Source organism: Castor canadensis, chromosome 5 (genome assembly GCF_047511655.1).
Source record: "Castor canadensis chromosome 5, mCasCan1.hap1v2, whole genome shotgun sequence".
Lineage (NCBI taxonomy): Eukaryota > Metazoa > Chordata > Mammalia > Rodentia > Castoridae > Castor > Castor canadensis.
This window is the reverse complement of record NC_133390.1, coordinates 85,016,770-85,028,974: the sequence shown is the minus strand read 5'-3', so window position 1 is coordinate 85,028,974 and position 12,205 is coordinate 85,016,770. Positions and strand designations below refer to the sequence as shown.

The 12,205-nt window shown below is 35.9% G+C and overlaps 1 protein-coding gene across 7 annotated transcripts in view; it reads left to right on the top strand.

Moving 5' to 3' along the window:
* Vps8 (VPS8 subunit of CORVET complex) overlaps nt 1-12,205 on the top strand; it is a 309,569-nt gene that overhangs the window by 228,435 nt on the left and 68,929 nt on the right. For all 7 annotated transcript variants that reach the window (XM_074073616.1, XM_074073619.1, XM_074073618.1 and 4 more), the window contains 3 exons: nt 3,660-3,807; nt 8,956-9,045; nt 11,860-11,902. In XM_074073616.1, the coding sequence (XP_073929717.1) occupies nt 3,660-3,807; nt 8,956-9,045; nt 11,860-11,902 (281 nt within the window). The remainder of the gene's footprint in view (nt 1-3,659; nt 3,808-8,955; nt 9,046-11,859; nt 11,903-12,205) is intronic.

Here is a 12,205-nt window from a genome sequence, read left to right as displayed (position 1 = left end):
TCTTATGTGTTGCAAGTGATATAGTTGAGTTCTTAGTCTAAAATGTACTGAGTGGCCATTAGTATGCCACTACCTCCAAAAACTGGATTTATGACAATGAGCAGAGAGTTCAGACAGACAGAATTTAATAAGCTGACATTGCCCCAAATTACCAAAATTAGTACTGGGCTACTGAGGGAGGCTGTGAAATCCTCTTCATTAGAGATAGGGAAAGAGGTTCAAGGCTGGCCTGTTTGTGTATAGCTTTTAGAGTGAGGAAGAGGGTCTAGACCAGCCTTTCTACTCCAGTAAAATTGTCCTTTGTCAAATATTAGGAAGTTAGAATTTTAATTTTAGAATCATTTTAATGTATATTTTATTCTTATTCAGTATACATGTATATTCCTTATGAAATTCTCCCTTTTACATACATTTAAATGTTTATGTCCTTGTAGTCGATGCTATTATTAGAGATTCTCGAAAGAGTAGATAAGGTTTAGGTTTAAAAGACATAATTTTGACAGTCATTAATGTTTGCAGTGAGTATGTAGCACAACAGGAAGCTAATAGAATACTAACAAAGAACTTTGACAAATAAATGCAACAAATTGTGTTTATGTGCAGGACTGATAAGCAACAGTCAGAAATGGATATAAATTCATTAATACCACAGCATATTTATTGTAGTTTTGATTATATTGATGTTGCCCAATTATTTCCCACCAGACACATTATTTCTTCATAAACACATGCATCAGAATCTATTCATTTGAGTGATTTGCTTGGTTTCATACATATTCATATCTTCCGTTCTTATAAATGGTTTTGTCAAATATTCTGGGAAGAATTAAGTACTGTAATTCACTGACAGATGTTTATGTCAAATCTTAATTTACTCCATAGTCTTACATTTATAAGAAATATTGACAAAAGTCTGGTATAGATAAAATCTTGACAATACCTACCGCTTGGCATAAATATCTGGAAGTATACTTGCTCACTTGAATGTGGAGACACATGAGTTAACAGTCCCATTTTCTTTTATCAAATCGTGTTCTCTTGCAACACACCTGTCCTTCTGAGAAGAGATAGGGAAAAACAAACTGCTTTGTTCACCAAATGTGCCCAGTTATCAACCAAGCATTTCTCCAGTGGACCATGACTAGGTGTTGTACAATTTAATTTAACTCAATTCTGACACTGTCTACCTGTCTTTAGTGTCATGTTCCACAAGTTAAAGACTGAGTCCCACAAGACTTCCTCCACTTCGTGCCAGTCACAAGCCCCAGGTTATAATCCATGCTTCTGACTAATTGGCTATAAATTGAGGTTCATTCTCATGACCTTTACTTAGGTTTGGTTAATTTGCTAGAGGGGCTCACTAAACTCAGGAAGACATATTATTTATGTAGACCAGTTTATTATGAATGTTATTACAAAGGATACAAAAAAATAGCCAGGTGGAAGAGATGCATAGGACAAGGTACGTGGGAAGAGGCAGGGAGTTTCCATACCCTCTCAGCACTTTTCTAGGTAATCTCCATGTGCTCAGCAATCTGGAACCTCTCTAGACTATTTCCTTTTGGGTTTTTATGGAGGCTTTATTTTGTAGGCCTGATTGATTATCTTTTTAGGCATTGTGATCAGCCAGTCTTCAGTCCCTCCCGTCCTTGGAAATGAGGAACAGTTCCAGAACTGAAAATTCCATCCCACTAATAACATGGTTGGTCCTCTGGCAACCAGCCTCTCCCATCCAAAGGCTGTCTGGAGCCCCCCAGTCATATCATTAGCATACACAAAGGGACATACCACTTTGGAGATTCCAGTTTAGGAATCTGTGTGCCAGGAGCTTGGGACAGAGACCAAATATGTACATCTTATTCTATCACAGTATCACAGTCCTACTTCAAGAACTACCATTTCCATGGATTGATCACGTGTATATTCTAATTTCTCCATCTAGAGCTTTCTAACAGGATTTATTTCTAGCTGTGTCTGACTTTATAGCCACAGACCCCTCTATTCTGCTTCTGTCTGTATGGGGCAGCCATACACTATTGATAGTCAGTTTGGTTCCATTCAGTGGACATTTGTCAAGCACTGTTCATTATGTGCTAGGACTGTGCCAGTGCTGAGGAAACAATGATGAAAGCAACCTGGTCATTGCCCTGATGGAGTTGATAGTGTGGCTGGGACACAGACACTTAAACACATAATTTTCACGTTACATGTAAGAACTAAGTTGGTGATGTACATAGAGATTAGTCACCAAACAAAACTGTGTGTGAAAGGCAATTGTGAGATACCAAAAAATTAAAACTTGATCTTTGAATTTTACTGCCAATTTGAGGATATAATGAATTGGTCCAACTGCATTTATTAAAAGCCCCAAGAATCAAAACTTAATTTATCACTCAGCCTTTGTTCAAAACTGAGGACACAGAGCTCTTTCAAGGAAAGATCTCCTGAGTCTAAATATAATCCTTAACTTTACCTCAAGCGTCGTATTAGTAAAAAGAGGAGTGCTACTGACCATCATTTGTAGAATAATTATCAAGTCCAAATCATGCTCTCTGGAATTCAGAGATTCTTACCTTGTGACTGTTGGTGCACTGCCCTTGACTATGGGTGTGTTTAGAGATGGATCCCCTTAGCTCTTGGGGCAGCCAGAATGCCTTGTGAGTAATCTAATTTCACTTCAATGGCCATGCAAATGTTCTCTGTGCCATGTTGTGAGAAGAGCTGGAAACTGCTGCTTTAGTCCATCTGCCTTAACTTTTCTTTAGAAGGCTAGTTTATCAAGCCATCATTTTTGTATCTCATTAACCCTCTTCCAATTCTTTATGTAAGGAAACCTAGTTTAGGAATTCTGAAGAGAAATAGGACTCTCTGAAGGAACTAACTTCTTTTGAAGCTAGAATGGAGAAGATTCTTAGGTCTCATGAGCAGCAATTGATTTACTTAATAGTCCTTTTGGGCCACAGTACTTGAGTGCCTGCCCACCATGGTAAAACTAATACTACTTCCAAGGTTTTTGTGTAGGCCTTATGAATAGTGGGCTTTGTGAATAGTGGGCATACAAAGCAAATGAACCAATAATTATTGTGTATCTTACTGTTCATCACACTTTTGTTTTAACCATAACCAAAAATATTAGCCTTTACTACATCTAAGACATTGTTTGAGTTTGAAAATTCATTAATGAGAAGCTACATGGTACTGGCCATCACAGAGTTGGTAGTGTTTAGAGAAGGCAGATAATTGAAGAAGTTGTTACAAGAACATGGTATGTTTGGTGCTGTGAGGGAAGAATAGTAGAGACAGTTGCTGAGACTAGAAGACAGTTTATTATATATAGTTATTCATGTATCAAGTGTTTAGACTGAGTTGGGTATTATTTCTTTCATAGCTGAGTATGACTTGTGGTATGATTTAAAAGTGTCTCAACTGAATATCATTTCCTTAATCATTCATTGTAAATGGAGATATATTTCTAGCTAGAATGTCCCATGTTATGCATAGTTGACCTGAATAAGCCAAGGAACATAACACAGAATTCATGTTTTTAACTGACCAGAAGGTATTCTGGTTTTTAACATGTTACACTTGTTACCTGTAGCCTTTAATTATAGGTGTGCTTAAATAGTCTACCATTTAGGATTGTTTCCTTTTGTTTTCAGGGAAGGTATTCATGTGAATCAAGAATCGCTGCAAATATCTCCCTGTATTACAGAGCAATTCATTGAGCTGCTGTGTCAGTTCAAGCCAAACCAAGTTATAGAGACACTGCAAGTCCTTGAATGCTACCGGTTGGAAGAAACGATTCAGGTAAGGCTAGCCAATAGTATACAAGACAAGAGTGAACTTTTCCTGAACATTCTCCATTTGCCAGATAGCACAGAGAGACCCACATCTGAAGGTACTTGCAGAAGTTAAATAATAGATGGTGACATCTGAGACTTAACCAGATGGTCTGTGTGCATAGTGCTGGCTGTACCTGTTGTGATAACTGCTTCTCTGTTTAGTTTGTTGAACTATAGAAATAACACACGTTCCTCCATGTTCCTAGAAATTCTACACAGCACAATAAGCCAAAAAAAATGAACTCAGCAAAAATATTGAAAAGACTAACCTTTAAATTTCAGACTAGTGATTTAAAAATGTAATAGACTAACCCAGTAGCTTTAGCTCATGTATGGACCAGGTTGTCTTCCTTTCTTTCCATGTGAAGGGATGTGTGTGTGTGTGTGTGTGTGTGTGTGTGTTATAAGCCAGCATAAAATTTTATTTTAAAGTTATTTCTTTTCTTTTTCTGTCAATAAATAGTAACCTGTGTTTTCTGCATCTACTTCCCGAATTGTCCATACTTTAGAAAATGTCTAGTTATGAAATATTCCAAGTATTTAGAAATGTGCAGAATAGCAAATATGTATGTACTCACAAAATCAATTTTTTTTCCATTTTTCTTTTATTATTCATATGTGCATACAAGGCTTGGGTCATTTCTCCCCCCTGCCCCCACCTCCTTCCTTACCACCCACTCCGCCCCCTCCCTTTCCCCCCTACCCCCTCAATACCCAGCAGAAACTATTTTGCCCTTATTTCTAATTTTGTTGTAGAGAGAGTATAAGCAATAATAGGAAGGAACAAGGGTTTTTGCTGGTTGAGATAAGGATAGCTATACAGGGCATTGACTCACATTGATTTCCTGTGTGTGGGTGTTACCTTCTAGGTTAATTCTTTTTGATCTAACCTTTTCTCTAGTACCTGTTCCCCTTTTCCTGTTGGCCTCAGTTGCTTTAAGGTATCTGCTTTAGTTTCTCTGCGTTAAGGGCAACAAATGCTAGCTAGTTTTTTAGGTGTCTTACCTATCCTCACCCCTCCCTTGTGTGCTCTCGCTTTTATCATGTGCTCATAGTCCAATCCCCTTGTTGTGTTTGCCCTTGATCTAATGTCCACATATGAGGGAGAACATACGATTTTTGGTTTTTTGAGCCAGGCTAACCTCACTCAGAATGATGTTCTCCAATTCCATCCATTTACCAGCGAATGATAACATTTCGTTCTTCTTCATGGCTGCATAAAATTCCATTGTGAATAGATACCACATTTTCTTAATCCATTCGTCAGTGGTGGGGCATCTTGGCTGTTTCCATAACTTGGCTATTGTGAATAGTGCCGCAATAAACATGGATGTGCAGGTGCCTCTGGAGTAACAGTCTTTTGGGTATATCCCCAAGAGTGGTATTGCTGGATCAAATGGTAGATCGATGTCCAGCTTTTTAAGTAGCCTCCAAATTTTTTTCCAGAGTGGTTGTACTAGTCTACATTCCCACCAACAGTGTAAGAGGGTTCCTTTTTCCCCACATCCTCGCCAACACCTGTTGTTGGTGGTGTTGCTGATGATGGCTATTCTAACAGGGGTGAGGTGGAATCTTAGCGTGGTTTTAATTTGCATTTCCTTTATTGCTAGAGATGGTGAGCATTTTTTCATGTGTTTTCTGGCCACTTGAATTTCTTCTTTTGAGAAAGTTCTGTTTAGTTCACATGCCCATTTCTTTATTGGTTCATTAGTTTTGGGAGAATTTAGTTTTTTAAGTTCCCTGTATATTCTGGTTATCAGTCCTTTGTCTGATGTATAGTTGGCAAATATTTTCTCCCACTCTGTGGGTGTTCTCTTCAGTTTAGAGACCATTTCTTTTGATGAACAGAAGCTTTTTAGTTTTATGAGGTCCCATTTATCTATGCTGTCTCTTAGTTGCTGTGCTGCTGGGGTTTCATTGAGAAAGTTCTTACCTATACCTACTAACTCCAGAGTATTTCCTACTCTTTCTTGTATCAACTTAAGAGTTTGGGGTCTGATATTAAGATCCTTGATCCATTTTGAGTTAATCTTGGTATAGGGTGATATACATGGATCTAGTTTCAGTTTTTTGCAGACTGCTAACCAGTTTTCCCAGCAGTTTTTGTTGAAGAGGCTGCTATTTCTCCATCGTATATTTTTAGCTCCTTTGTCAAAGATAAGTTGCTTATAGTTGTGTGGCTTCATATCTGGGTCCTCTATTCTGTTCCACTGGTCTTCATGTCTGTTTTTGTGCCAGTACCATGCTGTTTTTATTGTTATTGCTTTGTAATATAGTTTGAAGTCAGGTATTGTGATACCTCCTGCATCGTTCTTTTGACTGAGTATTGCCTTGGCTATTCGTGGCCTCTTGTGTTTCCATATAAATTTAACAGTAGATTTTTCAATCTCTTTAATGAATGTCATTAGAATTTTGATGGGAATTGCATTAAACATGTAGATTACTTTGGGGAATATCGACATTTTTACTATGTTGACAAAATCAATTTTAGTTGTTAACATTTTGCCATCCTGGCTTTAGATCTTTGTTATTTTGGGTTTTTATTTTAAAAATAAAGCATACTTTATCCTTTTGCCTTTCTGCTCTAAGGTTCCCCCAGTCTAAAGCTGGTGTTTATTCTTTCAATCCATGATTTTAACTTTTTCCTATGTATGCATGATAAAAGTTTTGTGCTTTTTAAGATTTATATTAATGGTATCATAGAGTACATAGCTGCATATTACAAATTGCTTTTTTCACTGTTTTTTATATCAAGTTTTATACATTCAGATCTACCTCATTCCTTTTTTACCAGTGTGATTTTTTTATTAGCATATGTTAGTTATACAGATGGGTTTCATTGTGATATGTCCATATAATGTGCTTAATCAAATTCACCCCTCTATTACTTTCTTACAGCCCCCTTTTTATACAATTTTAATGGGTTTCCATACATGCATAATAAAGTACTTTGATCATATTCACCACTCATCACCCTCTCCTTTTGCTCTCCCACTGGTTTTTTTCCCCTACACCAAAACAACGTCATTTATCTTAATGGACATCTAGTAGTCTATTCATATTATTTGCTCATTCTTCTCTTGAGTTTTTGCTGTTCTCTTATTGAGTTCTAGAAGTTCTGATGTCTGGATTCTTCATTCTTTATTTCATCTGTTGGAAATGCCTTCTTCCAACTTGTTACGGCATATCTTTTAACTCTGCTTTTAGTGACTTCTGTTTTAATTATCAGTCTTTTCCATTAAGGTTTAGGTTTATGGATCTGTCTTAATTCCATTCCTGATTTGATGGCACAAAGAATGTCTCTTCTATATATAAGTTTTATAGTTTAGCTTCTTAAATTTAAGCTTTTAATCTACCTGGAATTTATTTTTGTAGGCTGGTCAAGAGAGAGGTTTATATCTTTTTTTTCCCAAAATGATGGCTAATGGTTCATGTGGCATTTTATGATCCTTTCCTCAGTGATTCTTAACATCATACTGCTATATATCAAACTCTGTTTGGGTGCACGGGTCTGTTTATTCTCTTCTGTACTTTTGGTTCTTTGTCTTTCACTACATCCATCCCACATATTTTAATTAACAGAGCTTTATAATAAGGCTTATTATTTGGGGAAAGAATCCTGTATCCTCATTTTTTTTCTTTAAAACACTTTGGTCATTGTTTTTTACTCTCTCTATTCCGCATCAGTGTTAGGATCACATTATCAAGTTCCTTTAAAATATTTTTTTTATGAATGGGCTGATGCATGATGCCCTGCCTAGCAATTTCAAGGCCCTAAGTTCAAATCCCAATACTGCCAAAAAATCTTTTGGAGCTTTGATTTTTAAATATAGTGTATTTATAGATTAAGTCATGAAGAATTGACACAATTATGTTATTGATTCTTCACATTCAGAAATATTCTTACCTTTTAAAAATATCTTTTTACCCTTTGGTTATACTTCCTAACTTTTATATAAGATTCTTGCACATATTTTCTTAAATTTGTTCCTGGATACTTTATAGCCTTTGTTAACACTGTGCAAGGAAGTTTTTTAAATGACTCTTCTTTTTTATTAGTTGTTAATTGTGGCATTATAATGTGATTAATTTTTTGCATTGTTTTGCATTTACCAACGAGCTGAATTCTTTTCCATTTCAGACTGTTTCTTATTTTATGACAGTAGTGCTTTCTAAGAATAATGCAGTTTTTTTTTTCATTTCAATCGTTTCTTTTTCTTAACCGATGTCTAGCAGCTCTAGGATATTACTAACTAGAAGCAGTAATGTTGTGTGTTCTAGCCTTGGTCCAGATTTAAAGGGAATATGTCAAATACTTTACATTAAATGTAGTGTTTATTGTAGAATATTAAAAGATAACTTTTATTAGTTTAAGAAAATTCTATTCTTAGTCTTAATATGAGTATTTTGTTTTTGTTTTGTCATGACTGGGTGCTGAATTTTACCAGATGCTTTTTTGCATTTATTGAGAGTTTCACATGTTTTTCTCTTTGAATTGTTAGATCTGATAATGTGTTATTTGTGCCTCTCTTTTTCTTCTAAAAACTTGGTTTTTTACTTTATTAATCTTTTGAAAAACACTTCATTGGAGTTTTAGTATGTTATTGTTGTGCTGGAGGTACATTATGACATTTATAAAAGTGTTTACAATATGTCTTAGTTAGATTCACCCCCTCCATCATTCTCCTTTATCCCTCCTACCCTCCTTCTTAGAATAGTTTCTAGAGTTTGTTAAGAAACTTCCCTACTCTTTCTCCATTATTTGCTTTCTGTCATTTTCTGTACTTTTTTCATTTATCTTCTTGGCTTCCTTGATGTATCTTTTTTACTGATTAGATATTCTTTATTTTTTTTTTACCAAGACCCCATAAATTAGTGTACAGTATTTATAATAAGTGAAAAAAACTAATGAATTTTGTCCAATTAGAACTGCCAAATGAGCCACTATGTACCTAGAAAATCAAATATTTGCATATTATACTATACAATAGCATACTATCTAGGTATGAATTCTTTATTTGTTATCCTGTGCAGTTTTTTCCCTCTTCCATGGGATTTTCCAACTCCACAAAAAAAACTTTGAATAAAAATATTTAACTTTTTTTTTTCCTAGATTACTCAAAAGTATCAACTCCATGAAGTCACTGCTTATCTATTAGAAAAGAAAGGAGATATTCATGGTGCCTTCTTAATAATGCTGGAGGTAATGCTTACTGCATCTGTTTTGTCATATTTCTATCTCTTTTCCGTTTATCCATGCATTTTGATTCATTATGTTTCAAGGTAAGTTGTTAAAACCGTACATTTTACCCCTGAATATTTTTATCATGTGTATCATTGACTAGAGTTCAATATTTCTTTGTGGTATTTTTGAAAGTAGAATTTATAGACAGCAAAAAATAAATTAGACCCACAAGTTTTAAGAGTACATTTGCTGAGTTTTCTGAAACAAATGCATTTGTGTGACCTAAGTCCCTAAGAAGACACAGCTCATTACTTCCACTCCAGAAAGATTGCCTTCCCAGGCAATTCCCACTCTCCCCTTCCACCCCTAGGATAAAAACTACTAGAAACCACTTGTGTGATTATTTTCAGCATCCAGCAGGTACTCTTTTGTGCAATTTTTATCACTCAATGTAATGTTTTTGAGATTTATTTCTTAATACATTTCTCCTAATTTGTGACTGAGCAGTACTTAATTGTGTGACTATATCATTGTTTATCTATTCTCCTGTTTACTAACACCTGGGCTGTTTCTAGATTTAGGCTGTTAGGAAATAAAGCTGCTAGAATCATTTACAACTTTAGTTATTTTAAGTTTACTGGTCAGTTAGATAAAGTGTAGTCACATTATTATGTAAACACCATCACCACACCATCTATCTCCAAAACATTTTCAGATTCCAGTTTGAAACTTTGTGTTATTAGATAGTTATTCCCCTTCCCTTCCCTAACCCTGCTCTCCAGTTCCTGGCAACCACCATTCTACTTTTTAATTCCATGAACTTGTCTACTTTAGATACCTCATTTAAGTGGAATCATGCAATATTTGCCCTTCTCTGCCATGCTCATTTCACTTGGCATAATGCCGTCAAGGTTCATTCACATTGCAACACATTAGAATTGTCTTCCTTTAAAGATGGAATGTCTTTTCATTATATATGTGTGTGTATGTATATATGTATATCTGTGTTATATGTGTGTATATATGTACATATGTTATGTATATATATATGTGTGTGTGTGTGTGTATCACATTTTGTTCATCCTTTGAGACACCTGGGTTGCCTCCATCTTTGGGCTATTATGAACAATGCTGCTTTGAACATGAGTATGTAAGTATCTATTTGAGACCCTGTTTTTGTTTCTTTGGGGTATTTATCCAGAAATAAGATTGCTGAATCAAGTAGTAACTCTATTTTTAATATTTTAAGAAACTGCCATTTTGTTTTCCATAGCAGCTGTGCCATCCCCACCAGCCATGCACAAGGGTTATAATTTCTCCATATGTTTATCAACACTTATTTTCTAATTTTTTGATAGTAACTATCCTGAAGGAATAAAGTGGTATATCATTTTTCTTTTTATATTGTCATACAGTTAGGAATAGATTAGAGATATCCTATTTATATTTAAAAATGCTCCACATTGGCTTCTAGTTTCTAGCCATAGGACTCTAAAACAGGCCAGAAGAACACCCCATAGAAGCTTTTGTATAGGCTCTTAATTTCTTTCAATCTGTAAATTGCCCCTACATCTCTTTCTTCCTTGCAATTTGTCTGTTGAAGATGCTATGAACCTAGTATTAAAGTATAAGTAAAATTATTCTTGGCCTGGATAGGGGAAGAAGGAGGAGATCCTGGCAGGGAGTAAGATTGTCAGTTGCAAAGCCTTGAGAATACAGTGAAGTATGGAGTACTTTACTGGACTCAGCTATATAACATATAGGCAGAAACAAAGGGTAGGTAGCACATGCTAAAGAGTTGTGAAGCAAGAACTCTGGTGACTGAATAGGAGGGAGTAAAATGCAGAGAAGGGAGAGGAAAAATTGTCAGCAGAGAGCCTTGGCAGGCCATTGCAGCAGCATAGGTGTGAGTCTGTGAGGGCTTAATGTGGTTGCGACAGTGGTGATGGAAAGGAAAGGAGGTAAATTTGGAAGCTTACTAATCATTTGACTGTGAGCTGAGTGAGAAGGGTAGTGATGATGATTTTATCTAATAGGCTCAAAATCTGTAAGTTAAAATTCTGTGAATTTGGCCAATAAGGTACCCTGAGAAAAGAAGCAAATTTGGGGTAGAGGAATATATTAGGATCATCTTCAATGTACACTAAGAAACTTTGGGAATCAGTTAAGGGCATGTAAGTAGAATTCAGAATTCAGTAGAACAGGGGATGCTACAAATGCATATTTGGAAGAAATAACACCAAAGGCTGAGCCCTATGCTATGGAGATAAGGTTGTCATGTTTTTTTTGTTCCCACCCACCCCACCCCTTTTTCTCATGATGCAGTATGAATTTTGTACCCTTATCTAAAGCATGGATAAATCCTAAACCTCACATCTGTCTTAAGGAATGTCATTGACAGCTATGTGGTAGTATAAAAAAGCGCATATGTAGCTGGGCATTGGTGGCTCATGCCTATAATCCTAGCTACTTGGGAGGCTGAGATCAGGAGAATTGCCATTAGAGCCCAGCCCAGGCAGGACTGGATGTATGACTCAAGTGGAAGAGTGCTTGCTTTGCAAGCATGAAAACCTAGTTCAAACCCCAGGCCCACCAAGGGGGAAAAAAGCATATGTGGGCAGAATAGTGACACTTGGTCTTTGGTCTTCTGGGACCCTTTCCCGTACTGCTAACTGTATGTACAAGTATTTGCTTGTGAAAGGCAGTAAGGAAGCATTCTTAATAACCTTGCTGTATCTTAGGGTTTTACCTTTAAAATATGTTAATTCAAATATGTGGCAAGTAGAAATATAATGTGTTCTTGTTACCTACGGTATTCTTTTTGCTCCCTAGAGACTACAAGGCAAACTTCAAGAGATAACACATCACAGTGAAAGTAAGTTCTTTAATGTAATTTATAATTTTTTCCCTCATGAATCCCATATATTAAAAGACGTTTAGGGCTGAAGGTGTGGTGCCTCGCAAACATGAAGTCCTACATTACGACCCCCCAAAAAAACACAGAAAAAAATCTCTCTTTAAAAGATGTTGTTTAATAAACTGCCTTTACTAAGCACTAAATACATTAGTCCATTTGTATAATTTCTGTTTATCCACTTTAACATAGATCCATGTTTTAACTAGTTTTCCAGGGTTCATAATAGGAAATCATAAGCCATGTGGTTAAGTGCTAATTGTC